Source organism: Notothenia rossii (assembly GCF_949606895.1).
Source record: "Notothenia rossii genome assembly, chromosome: 8".
Lineage (NCBI taxonomy): Eukaryota > Metazoa > Chordata > Actinopteri > Perciformes > Nototheniidae > Notothenia > Notothenia rossii.
This window is the reverse complement of record NC_136906.1, coordinates 55137593-55155995: the sequence shown is the minus strand read 5'-3', so window position 1 is coordinate 55155995 and position 18403 is coordinate 55137593. Positions and strand designations below refer to the sequence as shown.

Genomic DNA, 18403 nt, shown 5'->3' with positions numbered 1-18403 from the left:
CCTTTTATCAGCATTTTACAGGAAATAAGTAGTGAAGTATGCCAGTAAAAATACAAATCACTTTATCATTTACCTTATTTTGTGTCAGATCTGAAGAAGCTCCATCTCCATGACAACACGTGGCAATGTGACTGTCACATCATCTCCTTGGTGCAGTGGATGGGACAGACCAAGGTCACCCTCTCGCCGCGGGACTCCGTCAGGTGCACGGGTCCTACGGAGCTCCAGAACAAAAGCCTCTCCACTCTTCAGGCTGACCAGCTGATTTGTCCTGCCTAATGCCAGAAAAGGTTCAGATGATTAACTTGAACTTTTATAACATGTACATTTAATTAGTTTATTGCGACATATATATTATTCAGCTTAAACATGCATTATCTGTTACATTGGCTAAACCATCATGTATATGTAGAATTTTTACCCATACATGAACATGGTTTAAAGCATTAAAATCACTAAACACATAAATTATTAGGTTTTCATTCAACAGGAAGAATGTGCATTAGTGTTGCGTTCTCCACCAGTAAAGTACAAGTGCTGTCTCCTATCTCCAAATCAAACACAGAGATTAATATTATAATCTCATATTGCTTTTCGTATAAACCCTGCGCAGGTTTGGAAAGTGGCGGATTACATGCAATGGGATTATATTAATCCCATTCCAAGAAAGGGTTTCTGTGATCTTTTATGGTGGATGTAAATTAAAAGCCTTTTTTGGATAGAGCAATGATACACTGCCAGGATGTGAAGAGCAAGAACAGTCAAGGATGGCTGGAAATAATGTAAATCTATTGAAATTGTAATCCCTAAATTAGATTAAAGTGAAATAAGGAAGGTGATCCAGGCTGAGGTTGCCATGCAGCCCAGCAGTAATGCCCTGCATGGACGTATCTATCTTGACACATGAACATGACTTGCAAATGTGGTCATTGAACAGGGCATTATCGCCACCCTCTTTTCTTCTACCACTTTATAACCTGGCTCCAAGAATCCACTACAATTTATTCATTAGAGCTTCAACAAGGTAAAATACTAATGTTGGGGTTATCACCCAACATAGCCGAGCTCACAGTAAGCGTTCCAGTTAATTCCAAATGTGTACGATAAGGATTCTGCTCCTACAGAGAGTTCAAGTTGAAGCTGTCATAATGCCTTTACTACTTCAGAAATGTATTCTCAATATGATTAGAATGGTTCATGAAGCCACAACTCTGTTTAGATGTATTTTTTCACACATATCTATGTTTTATCTTGAAATAAATTGTTGAGATATAAGACAATATCTACTTCTGATAGTACTTGTTTTCTTCCTTACTCTAATATCTAGAAGTACCTGGTATAGCTCAAGACCAATAGTGTCTCATTGTCCTAGGGAAGACAGAAAATTGGATCGTACGCAGTCAACTAACCTTTGACTCGTCCATGGATCACAATCGTTTTCCTGGATAATACAAAGTTGGCTGGAGAGTTAGGTAAAGTTAGCTGTCAACAGTCGGTATACAGCAGTTCCATAGACGTGAAGCATTGTGCAAGAGGTTGCTGTATTCATCAAAGGTAAACTATAAAATAATCAACAAATATATATATTATGTTCCTCTACTCGACTGTACTATGTCTCTAATGTGACCTGTCTCCATATACTTTAATGTTCAAAACGGTCTTTATTTTTCTCATACTGCCTGTGCTGCAGCACCTCTTTTCACCCTCTGTCTGAAACCAGAGCCCAGTCTGCTCTGATTGGTTAGCTGGCCGGCTCTGTTGTGTTTGGTCAACCACTTAGAGATGTGTCAGATATGGCCTGCCCCTAACCCTATCCAATAGAAGGGCGAGTGTTACATAGTGATGTCATTATGTTACAAAAGTAGACAAAGAAGTCCAATGGAGGGGTTCCAATTGGATTGGATTGTAGACTTCATAGACAATCTACATGCATAAAAACCTATATAACACACTACAGGAAAGGGAGAACCCTAAAAAGCAAAATAGGGCCTCTTTACAGACATGAAACATTGTGCATTAACGCTATATTCTGCAAAGGTAAATTATAAAACATTCATGATACTGTATGTTCAATAGTCTTGTAAAAGTGTGTTTTTGGCATGAAACTTCAATGAATAATTTTGTTAGTGGGGGGAAATTTCCAGAGCAATGTCAAATGTATATTACGATAATAAAGAGTGTACGTTAAGGTTCATGGGATCCAATGTTTGTGTTTTGTTTTTATCGTGGTACCGACATTTTAATAGGAATTCCAGTTGTATTGGAATCGACCTAAAACGCAACTTTCCTCTTCCTGAAAGAGACACTCTCTTCAGGTTCTGTTACACATCAATGAACACCCACAGGAGAGAAAGAGCAGTGACAGTTAGCTCAGTTTTGGCTGAAAACAGAGAGACATTGGGAGAATAGGAGGGGGAGTAATTTGAAGGGGTGTCTGAATGGGATGAGATGGGAGACTGGGGGGATAGCAGAGCGTGATATCCTGCCCTAAGCTTTCTGTAACTGACAAGGTGACTCCTATCGACCTCCCCACACAATAACTTTGACATGAAACACGGCATCATCTCCCACTCCGGCAGGGGAGAAAATTGCCATAATTTCCACCTGCACTGAACCTGCAATTATGGGAGCGCACCCAAGAACAATATTATAGCTAGGCTTTGTTCCCGTTGCAGCTTTTCCTGTGTCCTTTGGTAGATTGTGCAAATTTTATAGCAAAGTAAATATTGGTGTGTGTTGTATCGAATGCTAAACCGCCTATCATCGTGTATGTTTTTTGGGGGGGAAAGTGAAAGGCTTACATGGACACGAAGGGGCTTGTTTTTGGTATGTGTTGTATCGAATGCTAAACCGCCTATCATCGTGTATGTTTTTTGGGGGGGAAAGTGAAAGGCTTACATGGACACGAAGGGGCTTGTCTTTTAGCAACATTTATCGAGTTTAAAGGTTTTGTAGATAACCCAATTTGTGTTATTTGAGACTGAAGGGGATGTTGCATTGTTTTGTTGCTTTCGTTGCAGTTTTATATATATCTTATAATGTAATTTAGGTGAACTTCCTGTTTCATTTGTATGCTTTTATTTTGAAGGCGAGTTAACAAGGCTGACAGGAAGTGGTTGTAGCTTTTGAAAACAACGTGATGGAGAAAGTAATATCTTTCTATGTAACGGCAGAGAAAGAGAAGAACGGACTGTGTATTTAAAAGTTAGCACCCCCCGAAGAGGCTCAAGCTCTTACGTTGGGTCTGGAGTTTGAATAAATTCTGGTTCATCAGTAAAGCCTACGACCATTATTCGGAGGGAAATGCTACAGTAAGAGCTTCACCTTCACCAGCTACAAGCTACAAGCTACACCACGCTGCCTGTGGATTGAAGGAACGGCACGGCACACAGATCAGCGAGCTGCAGCATCTAGCGTGAACTAAGAAGGTAAAGAATACGGCTAAACTCAAAATGGATAACATAAAGGAACAGATAATTAAGCTACAAACGGAAATAAAGGAAAAGATACATTTATTACATCAGGAAGATTGTGAAGGCATGTCAAGGCAGGAATTAAAGGAGGAAATTGAATATAAAGAAAAACAACTAGCTGAGCTTCAACTCAAAATGGATGAAACTGACGGGTTAGCATTACCACGTCGTTCAGAACGCCCCACTGTGCAGACAGAGAAAATACTTGCCTACCAACAGGAGGAATTGTATAAAAAGGAGACAAGACTGCTTACGCTGTATGAACAGTGGAAATACCAAGTCAGAAAAGCCAAAGAAATATTAAAGACTGACATATCAAAACGGGAATTGGTTGAAATGCCAGAGGCAATTGAAGATGGAATGATCGGTGTGATTAGAGCTTACAGTGAAATAAGAGACCAAACCACACCATCCGCTGAACTAAGACGCAGGATTGACGCATGTGAGGCTGTAACGAAAGACATTATGAAAATTATCAATGACCGCTTAACGGAAATAGATGGCGATTTTAATGCGGAGCGTGAAAGGCACTGTCTTCGCCAGCTATCAGCCCATGACTACGCGTACTCCATTTATGGCACTGCCTCTCATTCAAGTGCTAGTCACCATTCTGAAACCTCGGTCCTACCTGCAAAAAGAGCTGATGCGGCCGCAGAGCTTGCTGCAAAGGAGGCTCAATATAAAGTCATGGAAAAAGAAAGAAAGCAAAAGGAGGAAATAAGAATGATGGAAGAGAAAATACACGTGCAGAAGTCTAAATTAGAGAGTCGACAAGCAGAAAGGGAAATGGAGGCTGCTTGTGCCAGACTGGAGATCTACGACAGAGAAATCAGACAGGAAACTGATAGACAGTCTACACAGCAGAACATGAGACATATCCCTTTCAGGCCTTCTGTAAATTGTCAAAACCGTCACATTACGGCACCAACACCCACTACTGATGTGTCCTGTTTGGCCCAAGCAATACAAGACAGCATAGCCATAAACAGACTCCCAATGCCAATGCCCACAGTCTTTAGTGGAGACCCACCCCTCTTCATTAAATGGAGAATGTCATTCATATCACTAGTGGACCGAAAGTGCATTTCTTCAGCTGATAAACTTTGCCATTTAAAGAAACATGTCAGTGGCCCTGCTCACAAATGCCTTGAAGGAACATTCTATCGAAATGATGAACAGGCATGCATAGATGCATGGAATAAGCTCAATCAACGCTTTGGGCAGCCATTTGTGATCCAAAGAGCTCTCAGGGAGAAGCTGTCAAAATGGCAGAAAATAGAACCCAAAGACGCTGAAGGGTTAAGAACATTCTCTGACTTCCTAAATGCCTGCCTGCAAAGCATGCCCCATGTGAAGGGTCTAGATATTCTAAATGACTGCGAAGAAAACCAAAAGCTAATCCAGAAAATTCCTGATTGGCTTGCAGCACGTTGGAATCGCCAGGTTACAATCGCTCTCATGGAAGGTAAAGAGTTTCCCACCTTTGAGGATTTCACTCACTTTGTGTCATTAGAGTCAGAGATAGCATGCAACCCAGTCACTTCTCTACATGCTCTCTACTCATCCAACTCATATGACAAAAGAAGCATTAAGGAAACAAGGGGAAATAAAGCAAATGTCTTCAGCACGCAAACTGCCATAAACAGTGAAAACCCAAGGCCCCCCTGCATGTGGTGCAAAGATGATAAGCATCAACTGCCCAAGTGTACAACCTTCATGGAAAGGTCCCTGGAGGATCGACGAACATATGTAAAAGATAATAAGCTGTGTTACGGCTGCTTGAAGCCAGGTCACGGTGCAAAGGGATGTCGCCACTGCCACACTTGTGATGTATGTCAGAGAAGGCACCCTACCTGTCTCCACGATGAGAACTTCAGAAGACGTGGAAATCAAGAAAGATCTGTTTTCACTGTGAACAAAGCTCTTAATAGTGAACATGAAACCAAAGCAGCTACGGTACTTAACTTCACTGGAGGCGGTCAGACAGGCAGCACTTCCATGATCATTCCTGTGTGGGTGTCCTCAGCTAAAAACCCATCCAAAGAACAGCTTGTCTATGCATTATTAGATACTCAAAGTGACAGTACCTTCATAGACCAAGAGGTAAGCAAGGAACTACAAGCTGACACCTATCCTGTGAAACTGAAACTTACCACCATGCTTGGAAAGAACATGATCACGATGAGTGAAAGAGTGTCTGGACTCCGTGTGCGAGGCTTTAATTCCTGCTTGCACATCGACCTTCCTCATTCTTACACAAGAGACTGTATTCCTGCGAATCGTGATCATATTCCCACTCATGACACAGCAAAGCCATGGTCTCACTTAACAGCAATCACAGATAACATGCCACCTCTCCTCAGCTGTGATGTCGGACTCCTAATCGGGTACAACTGTCCCAGAGCACTGACACCCAGGCAGGTGTTAACAGGAAAAGACAACGAGCCCTTTGCCATCTTGACAGATTTGGGGTGGAGCATTGTAGGCTGCTCAACACCGTCTCACGAGAAATCTGAATCCAGCCTGTGTCACAGAGTTACGGTAAAGGAACTCCCTCCAGTTACGCCGATGGATGTGATAGGCGCCCTGGAGTCAGACTTTAAGAACACAAAAGGAGATGACAAAACTGTCTCACAAGAGGATCTTGCTTTCCTTGGAAAACTCAAAGACGGCATAAGGAACAATTACAAGGGACATTATGAGATGCCTCTGCCCTTCAAGTAACGGCCACAAATACCTGATAACAAAAAACTTGCTGAAATCAGGCTCTGTCATCGACAAAAGTTTGGCAGAGATGAGAAATACAAAAAAGACTACACAACATTCATGAAAGAAATCATTGAGAAAGATGATGTCGAAGAAGTAAACGAAAACGGAACTCATGGTGAAAAATGGTACATTCCCATCATGGCATCTACCACCCTAAAAAGGCACAGGCGCTGCAAACAAAGGCCACAGAAACGATGAGTCTTGTCGTCCGTCTGTCAAAGTTTTCTCGTCATGGTCCCGAGCCATCCGCCTTCTGCGACAAGTTAAAAACATCAAGTCAGGTGGTCATGTTACAGTGAGCGAACTGGAAAATGCTGAACGTGTCATAATCCAAGATCTGAAAAGTCAAACATATGGGAAAGAAATAAGACTGTTAAAGAAAGGAAGTCAACTACAGTGTTGCAACAAATTAAACAACCTTGATGTTTTTCTGGACACAGATGGTATCCTCAAGGTGGGAGGAAGACTCCGCCATTCATCCCTCGCTGACTCATTCAAGCGCCCAAAGGTCAAAAAGGGTACCACGTGACGAAGCTGAGAATAGCTCACAACCATGAGAAAACAAAGCACCAGATAAAGACTGTCAGGAGTGTTTTGAACACTACTCTGTCACTTTGCCATAATAGATTCAATGACGCTTCACTACGGACTCTACTCTATGAAGCCATGGCCATAGTCAACAGTCGTCCCCTCACTGTGGATAACTTAAACAGTCCCGACAGCTTAGAACCACTCACCCCAAATCACCTGATCAACATGAAATCCGGCACAGCACTGCCCCCACCTGGTGAGTTCCGAAGAGAGGACTTGTACGGAGCAAAAAGATGGCGTCGTGTATAGGGCTGTGCAATTTAATCGATCCTGCGATATATATCGATATTTTGTTTCCGGAAAAAGTATCGATATTTCAGCCGCGGGTATCGATACATTAACTCCCATTCAAATCCCCCGTGTTCCGCCTGGCACTCTGCTCGCTGCCCATTCCCCCCCGTTCGCTTTGCATGAAGAGCGGTTACGTCAGCCAGCCGAGCCGCTAGTGTTGCTGTAGAGCATTTCTAGATACACAGACGCCGGCGTCTTCTTCTCGCAGTGAGTGCGAAACGGTTCAGGAGAATGGCGGCAAACATTAACCACACTGGAGAGGGTCTTCTCTACCGCCGGAGATATCGGCCCAATCCCAAACCACTCCCTCGACGGAGTGAACTCCGTCTGTAGCCACACTCGCAGCTCAACGAGGCTCCCTCCTGTCTGATGGAGGGAGTAAATACGGCAGCAAGCTTTGGGACGGCCTCCCCTCTCTCTGGCAGAAACAGGAAATGCCGTAACTGTATGTAACAACGGTTTCAAATCAACATCTCTTAGACAAAAAGTTTAAATTAATAACTCAAATAAAACTCCTAACATCTTTCATTGTGTTTCAAAGCTCTTTTAGTTTTAAACCTGATGTTTATAAGCTTCTTAGTTTTTGCAACGGTCTGTAAATATACACAACTTTATAATACAATGCACACATTTACCTTTTTCTAGACTAAACATAGGTATGATCCTAAGTTAAAACATATGAGGTTATCATGAGGTTGTTAACATCGCAGTTTATCAGTTGATGTTTGCTGGAACTACTTGTTAACAGCTTGACAGCAGCGGACACACACAGCGCGACTCCGGTCAGGTAGAGACCGGTCTCAAGTCAGCACCGCTGCAGACTCGCTGTTTGAGGGCTTGATAGCCCACTCCCCCTCCACACCGCTCCACACTCGTAGGCGGACCCTCCGCGTGAACGCGCAAACGGAGGGGTAGGGTGTAGGGGGCGGTTTGGGAATGGGCCATCGTCACTGCTCAGAGAAGTGCACTTCTCCCAGACCACGTTGATCAGATTATATTCCTGAACAAAAATCTGAAGAGAATGTAGATGCAGTTATGTAGAGAGGAGCCTTTCTGTTTAGTGTTTTTGGCTTAAATGTTACTCCTTTGGACTTGAATTATTGGCAGGTACATTTTACATTAAATGTTGTTCTTAGTGACTTGAATTATTGGCTACCTCATATTCTGTGTTAAGCTAAAAATACTGTAAAAGAATCTGTTCAGAACAGGCCACCTGCTGCACCTTTTAATTCTACATTGTCCATTGTGATACTGCACTTTATGTACTTACGTTTCAAAGGCTTGTAAACTACAGTTGGCACTGTTTCAATAAATGAAACAAATTTTCTCACCACATCTTTTGAGTCATTTTGTCCAGCATTTGCAAAAGCCATATATTGTATAATTGATGCTTTCAGTTTTCCGTTGAATTAATTCAATCCAAGTCAATGGAACACTCACAAGATGTCACCAAAATCAAACTGTCCCTTTAAAATCTTTCAGAAAATGATGTAAGTGTATCGAATTATATCGAATCGTATCGAATCGTATCGTTGGCTGAATATCGTGATATATATTGTATCGTGAGCTCAATATCGTGTATCGTATCGTATCGTGAGATTAGTGTATCGTTACAGCCCTAGTCGTGTACAGTATCTGGCAGAGCAGTTCTGGAGTCGCTGGAAACAGGAATATCTTCACAACATCACCACAAGACAGTGCTGGCACACGCCAAAGATAAATCTACTAGTCGGTGATATAGTGATGGACATGGATGAACTGTCACCAAGAGGTGAATGGAGACTAGCAAGAGTCTTAGAGACTGTCAGTGGTAAGGATGGACTTGTGAGGAGAGTGAAAATCTCAGTTGGAGATAAGAGACTGAACAAGAAGGGTGAGCGCCTTGGTAAACCTTCCATATTGGAGCGCCCAGTGCAGAAGCTGGTTCTTTTGTTAGAAGCTTCTTAAGCTGATGACGGCAAAGAGACTTTGACATTCTTAAATGGGAAAATTCTTCATAGTTCATGTTTTGAAAATGAAACATTCATAATTTTGTTGGGAGTGTAGATAACCCAATTTGTGTTATTTGAGACTGAAGGAGATGTTGCATTGTTTTTGTTGCTTTCGTTGCAGTTTTATATATAACTTATAATGTAATTTAGGTGAACTTCCTGTTTCATTTGTATGCTTTTATTTTGAAGGCGAGTTAACAAGGCTGACAGGAAGTGGTTGTAGCTTTTGAAAACAACGTGATGGAGAAAGTAATATCTTCTATGTAACGGCGGAGAAAGAGAAGAACGGACTGTATATTTAAATGTTAGCACCCCCCCGAAGAGGCTCAAGCTCTTACGTTGGGTCTGGAGTTTGAATAAATTCAGGTTCATCAGTAAAGCCTACGACCATTATTCGGAGGGAAATGCTACAGGTTTAATTATGTAGTTATAACACTTCAAAGACAACAACATTTTTAGGATTGTATACGAGCTGTATACAATCCTAAAAACCTTGTTGTCTTTGAATCTGAGAGGGCTCCATTTAAACTTGGAACAGCATATTTAAACACTATACTTTTTAGTAATGACACTGCCCAATCATTATGGATATGTGGAAATCAACCCAATCCAATTGAATGTTAACTGCAATAAATACCAATAGACTACTATCTTTCTAACTTTCTATGTACTGTACCATCAGTGTTAGATAGCCAATCAGGTAAAAGGACATTAAGCAAGTTCAACTTCAAACACTGTTGTGACATCTTAACACCACCACTTCTCCTTATATTAATATAGTAACTCCTATTTTCCAACACCTACAGATGTGTACCTGCTGTCTTTGGCTGCGTCTCAGATCGGTTAAATGGAATCCTTGCGTCCCTCACTTGCGTCGTTTCCCTGCGTTTAGTCCCTCCCACCAGGGAAGCATGGAGAGACGCAAGGAAACCACGAGAAGCATGGAAATGAGTTTTAAGAGCAATGGGACGTCCTTTCCTCCTGAGCGTCACGTGAAGCGACGTCCGTTTGTGATGACGCCGCACAGCTGTTCGTCTGACAGCAGCCAGCTCTGTCCCCATTGTTTTCACACCCCCGCCTCTGTTAGTACACATTTACTGACATAAACATTTGTATCATCTGTTGTTGGAGCCCCACATACATTAAATAAAATAAGAACTCATTCTCAAAAAAGATAAATGCCATTCTTAAAATGTATAAACGAACAATAGTTAGATTAATATTGATTAGAGTGCACAATAGAAATAAAATAATTGAGAAAAGAAAAAGAGATATGTTAACTATCAAGACCCAGTTAGATTAACATTCATTGGATTGCACACTTTGTTTAAAATCAACATTTTAAATAGCACTTAATGACTGACTGAATGGAAATGACAAAAATGAAAATGTAAAACCAAAAAAGCGATCATGAAAATGTTTCCAATAAATGAAGAAAATTATTTTTGACCACTTTGTTGTTCAGATATATTGCATATTTGTTACTAAATGATACATTAATTGAAACAAAACACAGTATAAACTGAGGAGTGACTCTCGTGAGTTTAATGTATTTTCTTCACTCCGCTGGGAAACTGCTCTCATGTCAAGAAGCATCAGATCAGTGCATGCACTGCATCGTCCAATCAGTGAGCGATACACAGTAAGGGGGCGGGGCGAGTATCTGGATTTAATCGGAGGATGGTCTGGTAGTTACTCCATTATCGCTCCTCCATTATCGCTCCTCCTTTATCGCTCTTTGATCCTCAGTCCTCCGGCAGAAATAAGCGCCATGGGACGCTACTCAAGATGGCCCAGACAAACAACTTCCGGTGATACCGAGGAGCGAGGAAATGAAAATAACCGACTTGAGATGCAGCCGTAATGTGTTCTCTACCATGCTGGCTTTCACATGCTTAACCTCTGTGCTAACACATCATCAACACCATCTGTGTTTTTAAGGATAGTGCTGAAACAGAAAAAAAAGAAACTAGCTTAAGTAAAATGTGTTTTTTTCCAAATAAGTTTTGCAGCTTGCAAAGGAACTACTGGCTTCCTTATAGCAAAATGTTATTAGAGGGATTCCTTTTCTTATGGAACTAGACAGAAGGAATCTTCCCTGATGCATCACACTATTATTAATGCCACACAGCAGTCATAGGGTGTTGTACACAGCCCACATCACACACACCAGGGACTATCACCTACGCACACACAGCAGTTCCTCAGTAGCAGCATTACACAAGCTGGATGTTGACAGGGGCTGTGGAGAAAACTAATAAGAGGCCAAAACTCAATCAGAGGGAAGCTGCAGATGTCCAGGATTACATTTTTTGACATCATTTGAGGGCATGGGCGCTAACAGGAGCTCTGGTGACACGAACACAGAGGGCGAGTTCAACATCGCCCGCAGCTGGATTATACTGAGGTCAGAAAGAAAGCTGGAAAGTAACCATAAGAGTTCTAGTACACTGTGTCTTAATTTGCAGCATTTATATCACTTTCAAAGTCTTGTGAGACGTGCCAGATGCATCATATGTTAGCCCTAGGCCACAGTATCAAGCTACTTCACAGTGATGTGTTTGATTGAGTTTCAGCAGTGAGTTCCAGTACTTTCAGGTGAGCAACAATGTATAAACATAATGACTGTCGCAAGCGTCGACGGGGGGGGGGTGCTAGTGGAGCCTCGCAGCGGCGCGCTTACACTGTTACACGCTTACACGCCGCAGACGGACCCGGTGGAAAGTAGGGGTTACTAGGGGTCTGCGGCGCGTTACGGCGCGTTGCGGCTGCGCCCCGGGGTCCGCAAGGATCGCGGCCATAGGCCTACTTGTCAACCCTCCCGATTTTCGCGGGAGACTCCCGATTTCATTGCCCTCTCCTGGTTTCCTCCCGGGGTCATATTTCTCCCGCATTTCTCCCGATTTCTGACAACATCAGATTTACACACGACTGTTTCCACTCGGATTTTAATACAGCTACACCATTGTTCTTTGGTAACACGTCTCTTTGCGCGCGCAACTCAAATTCTGAGAGGGTGAGGCAGATATTCACAGAAAACAGAACAAGACTCGACAACCACTCTACTCTCTGCTCACTCCTTTCCTGTAAAATACAGGTCCAGCCCACACATATGCTCCACCAAGGACGGTGCTACAGGCCGCAAGGCAGTGCACTTACAACTACAATAAGCATGTCAATGTTAATCTAACAGCTCCGGCGATCCACTAGCCCCCCCCCCCCCCATTTTGCATTTTGAAATGCTCCCGATTTCTGAGGTCTAAAGGTTGGCAAGGCCTGGGCTCCGATCAAAATAGGATTGAAGTCTATTTTTCGACGCGACGCGGCCGTAAGGTAATGTCGGGCAGGAAGTGGAACGGTGACAGCATCCGGCCCACCCCCCAAATAAACTAATTTGCAGACCCCCCTTCACATCGTCTCCACAACGACACGCACAATGGACGATGAAGTTTTTATATTGGAAGTGGAATTTTTTTTTATTTTATATGACACAACGCATCTTTTTTATAAGGACAACACCAGAATAAATATATATAAATATAAATATAGATATGTAGAAGTACAAATGTCCAGGAAATATGCCCAAATCAACAAGAACTGCGAGCCGGCATGCACGACGCTCCGCTTCCGTAATGCCTCTGAAAGGCTCGTGAAACGCGGCCGGTAGGGTATGACGCCGGAGGAGGTCGGACCAAAACCGCGCCGCAGCCGTACCGCGCCGCAGGCGCACCCGGTGGAAACTAGTTTATCGCAGATGAGGCTTCAGATGAGGTTCCCTCCGCAAAATGAAGCACCCTCCGCAAGATGAGGCCCCCTCCGCGAGGTGAGGCGCTACGCAGTCTGCGTGATCTGCCTGTTGGGAGGGGCGGCCCTGGCGGTAATGTACTGTATATGTGAGATTTTTGGTGCATTGTTATTGTAGTTTTACCGATGAGTATGTCATGCATCATCTGTTTACTTACATGGACGAATGCCAGTAGTCTTTTATGGGTTAATTGCAAGCTAACTTTTGGATATTTTATAATTAACAGCTAACCAGGCAACAGAAAAACGAGATTTGATGATGCTGGGCTAATATGCTATCGACTCAATTGTGTTGCAGGTTACTATATTTCAGCGTTAGACAACAAAACATTAAACTACTAGATCTAGAATGAATAAATGAAATGCATACAAAACGTTTTGACATAAAGCTGCACATTATGCATAACTCACTCACAGTTTGGATAGATTCAGTCTCTCAGTATCTGTCTGTACAATAAACCAAAGCTGCATATTAAACACCCGTTTTCCCCAACATTAAACTTTCAGACAAAATTATTTTCCTCTGCTGCTGTGATCAGGGACATCAGCTACTTCTATTTATTTCCATTACCTCTTCCCATATGTTGTATCTCTTGGAAATGAGGTTTTGCCATGCCCCTAACAAAGAATCTATGAAATAGGTCTTTACTTCAATATATCTAATCTAAAAGAAACATAACAATGAAACCAATTTGAAGAAATCCTACTTTTGTCATGCTCTCATTCTCCTCCACCATATTTCTCTCCCACCTTCTCCCTCCTTGAATCCTTTCCATTCTTCCTTTCACACCAGTGTGAGGCTCTTATCTGCGCTTCTCAAAAACGCTGACAGACAGTTCTCTAAAATGGCTTTTCCCTGTGAAAAATCCCACCGGTCGCTTAGAGAGTAAAAGGGCAATCATCCCCAGCTGGTAGCTTGATGACATATTTTTTATCACACATCTTGCAAAGAAGCAGCTCCCTGGGAAAATCCATGGGAATACATGACACAACATAGTGAAATTCCATGTAGCCTAAGTGGAGACAAAGATTGTTTGTCCATCCATCCTTTGTTTATATATCTATCCATCCTAAGGGGTCATTAATACCTCACAGAAAACTAACTGTAGTCTCTTTTCCAAAGCCACACCACTGGTATATCATGTTAACTTAAATATTATTTCAAAGCACACCTGTGGAGTTATTTTCTTTATTAACAGTATGACAAAATATGACAAGATGAAGATACCGGGCCAAATGGCTCTTAATGAGCTCTTTTTTTAAATATGGGAGATTTTTATTTCTCTATTTCATGGGCCAAGGACAATGTATTACCACCATTTGCAAGTCATTTAATTACCTTCCAAATAAATTGAAAACATGGGAATTTTTTTGTGATACCAGGACTTAAGAAATGTGCATTCACATACTAAAAACCTTACAAACACTTTATCTCCATGTAACATTTCAACTTCCTAGGGTAAAAACTGTGGCCCCCAAAGACTGGGGAAATGTTGTCTGAACGATTGACATTAGATAAACCGGTCGCGGCTAAAAAATGTTTTATCAGTGAACACAATCCAGGCACTAAGGAAATGTACAATGAATTAGATCATCCACAAAGCATATAAATCAAAGGAAAGAAAAATAATATTTCTGAGCGACTCTTTTTACTTTTCGGTATGCATCGAATCAGTTAATGAACCGAGTGCTCATGAACTGCTGACGTCCAATTACATATTAATGTAAGATACTGCTCATGCATCGTGCTACAATTGTGCAGTTTCTTAAAAGGAGGAGCGAACAGAGCAGCACTGAATAGCAAGCAAGGACCAACAGAGTGGTGCAGCTGTGAGTCCTAAAACCTGCAAAAGAATTAGCATTTCACAATTTCTGCTACCCTTTTCTCTGGGTCAACTGTTTTTTTCTATTGATTTGGATGCCTGAAAAAGGGTCTGTGGTTAACAAAAGCTGAGGACATTTGCTAACACGTGAATAATTCAGACTATTAAACATCAACACACCCAATATTAATCCGCCTACAGCTTAGCAATGGTAATGCAACTAATATTTACATGAATAGTTATAGCAAATGTATAGCTTGCAATTGTATATACGCTTCAAACATTTTACAGGATTATAAATATGTGGAGATTATCCTGCTTAACAAACCGTGTTTCATACTGTACATGTTTGATTAGCACAGATATGGTTTCCTCTAATATGAATGAAAAAAGTACAATTGCTTTTTGTCAAGGGACCCTTGCAATGCTGATCTCAGGGTCGGTCTACAAAAATACGTTATCGCTGTAGCAACAGGTCTCATTGCAGGTCAATGGTCCCAATTTCAGAGTTGGACAATCATTTTCTGACTTTGATAAACTACGAATTCAAGCTCATGAATACACCAATTTCCAGTAACGAAGATAAAAGCAAATGTTGAGCCTATACATAGCCTTATGATACAAAATCAATGCATTACAATGAGTGGCAATGAATGGGAGGGACAGGGGGAAGCAATGTCAAATGTGCGTTTACGATAACAGTGTCAACGAGAAAATAACGGCATCTTTTTAGTATCTAAACCTATAATTGTAACATATTTACGTGTATCAGCTCAAAGGAACCGGACAAGTGAGAAGGGTTGGCCTGCACATCACTCACCAACTAGTAGTTTTGCTGATGTTGGCAGTTAATCTATCATAGTCCAACAACAGTGGCGGCTCAAACTTGTTTTGCTCCTGCCTTTGCTCGTGACTCCTCCTCTGTGAATAACCTCAAAATAGAGTTAATTACTTCAGTGTTGCTCCAGAAAAAAAATCTTTCAAAGATAAGGGCTGAAAACTGCTGACATAGGCTGATATGGGTAATAGTTAGCTTTGAGACCAAAATCGTCCCTGCATCATTATCATTCCTCTCCAGTTTTCCATCAAAAGCCCTGGTTTTATGAGAGAATTTCCTAAATTAAATATTAGTTCATAGCAGATGAGGCGGCAGAAGAGATGATGTGTGTAGAGCAGCTGGAGCAGAAGTAGCACTGAGTTCAACTGTGGAGTTAGTAACTCTGACATTGGGGCCAACACAGTTACATTTCTACATTTCTTTACAGGCAATAACTAAATGATCCTTGTCTTCCTTCTTTGTAACTGGAACAGACTTGTATTTATCTACAACAAGATGCATGTTGTTAGCTTAAGCTACTGTAAGACTACTGTGAAGTGTTCAACATTTATGTCTCTATTAGAGACAGATCGAGGGTTCTGTGTGGAGTCTGCATTTTCAACCTGTCTCAGCATTGGTTTTGTCTTGGTTCTGTTAGAAATTAAAATCAATGTTTTATGGCATAATGTAGTTTAAACATACTGTCAAGTTAAATGCTCTTTTATACTGAAAAACCAGAAATTCTTGTGCACAAGCAGTTAAGCTTTTATTCTGAAAATCCTTCATCTACGGTTAGCATTTAGCATGTGGCTAATATACGATTTCCTAAAGAGGTGAATTGGGTAGCGAAATGACATGGTGTGGTGAAAACCGAAACCTACTGATTTAACACTACAACTATAGATGTCGAGATACTACCATGCTGAATATTAAATGAAGGTACAGTTTATTTGAATACAATATTGTTTACAGACGAGAGTAGCATGTGACAACATCCGGAATGACCGGAAACCAAACCAGCCGTGAAGTATTTTCTGTATATTTTAGAGTATTGATTACAGCGTTTAGAATGTGTTACATGAAAAGTGATTAAAGAGAATATGAGGAGAAAAGGCGTGTTAAGCATATATTGAATGTGAAAAGTACCAATCCTCTGTTTAAATGCAACAACGGACATTAGAGACGAGGCGAGCCGGCTGGCGGGGAGGAGCCAGCAGAGGATATAACAGCACCGGACGAGGGATTCCCCCTCTGATTGATTGATTGATTGATTGAAAAGTTTATTAACAGCTTGTATATTGGGTACAGTACAGTACAGCTCAAAACATACAATTGTTAAGGGGATGCAGACCAGAGAAAGACTTTCGTCTTGTTTACATCAGGGTCCCCCATTTCCAATTCATCATATCATTTAAGACATATAAGACATATTTGACATACAGATGGCTTATTTACAATTTACATACAGGTGTTTTTTTACATACAGATGGCTTACTTACAAATTTCATTTTAGATTTCGTTCTAATACATCCTAACCGGACATTTAAGACATACCAAGTCTACAGATATACAGTTAGTAACAGAGTCTAAAATGCGAGTATATACATAGATGGGGGGGGAAGCTGTCCATTGTACGACAGATTGAGATTTGTACCATTACCGGAGCCAGTTTTGCAATGCTCTCCCCCGAAGGTGCTCTTTAAGAGAGGTTTCGAAGGTAAGTATAGTTTTACTTTCCTTTACAGTAGTGGGAAGAGCGTTCCACCTTGATGTGGCATAATTGCGAAACGTGTATTCCCCTTTTTTTGTGCCAAATCTGGGTTTTACATGATTTGTGGAGCTCCCTCTGGTGTTATGATCATGATATTCCTTGACCTTTGGGAAGAATTTTGACATGTACATGGGTACCATAGAGGTGTATTGGATCTTGTAGACCAGGCCCATTGCAAGTAGCTGTACTCTGTCGTCTACTCTAAGCCATCCTAGGTTGTCAAAGTGGGCAGAGGTGAGGTGGGTTCTAGATGAAAGGTCAAGCAGTAGTCTGACCAGTTTATTTTGTGATGTTTGAAGTTTTATTTTTAGCGCCTTGGAGGTGCTATGGTACCATGACGTGCAAGCATAGTCATAGTACCCTTGAATGAGTGCTCCTGCCAGAGTTTTCAGGGTGTTTTTGTTTACCAGAGAGGAGATCCGGTATAGGAATCTAGTTCTTTGATTGACTTTTTTTATTACATTGGATGCCATTTTTTCACAGGAGAGGTTTGCCTCAAGAATAGATCCTAGGTATGTAATTTCCTTCTTACTTGTGACAATAATGTCACCCACTGCAACTGAGAAGTCGTCGGATTTGCTGAGATTATGTTTAGAACCGAAGAGAATGGACTCTGTTTTACCCAGGTGTAATGACAATTTATTATCGGCGAGCCAGGTGCAGATTCTGCCGAGCTCGGAGCTGAGGGTTTTTTCAACCTGCAATCTGCTCCTGTCAGAGACCAGCAGGGCTGGTCATTTGCATAAATTAGGAACAGTAACGGACCTAATATGCTTCCTTGTGGAACACCACAGCTCACTGGGAGGGGGGGGGACAGAGTACCGTTTACCTCCACCATCTGTTCTCTCCCCTCCATGTAGGATTGCATCCAGCTCACCGATAGTTTATCAAAACAAATTGCTTTTAGCTTGTCAATCAGAATGGGGTGATTGACAGTGTCGAAAGCCTTTTGCAGGTCCAGCATCACCATGCCGCAGTATTTGCCCTCGTCCACCTCTTGTTTGATGTGGTCGTTTAAATAAAGAAGGCATGTGTCAGTGGAGTGGGATGTTCTAAAGCCAGATTGAAATTCA

General features: G+C 41.7%; 1 protein-coding gene across 3 annotated transcripts in view; it reads left to right on the top strand.

The window, feature by feature from the left end:
• The window catches only part of LOC307015576 (uncharacterized protein), a 34582-nt gene extending 32418 nt beyond the window's left edge, over positions 1 to 2164 (top strand). For 2 of the 3 annotated variants that reach the window (XM_079644272.1, XM_079644270.1), the window contains exon 7: positions 89 to 2164. In XM_079644272.1, the coding sequence (XP_079500398.1) occupies positions 89 to 279 (191 nt within the window). In that variant the 3' untranslated portion in view covers positions 280 to 2164. The remainder of the gene's footprint in view (positions 1 to 88) is intronic. The other variant, XM_079644271.1, reaches the window with a different exon arrangement.
• Positions 2165 to 18403: the final 16239 nt, after the last annotated feature.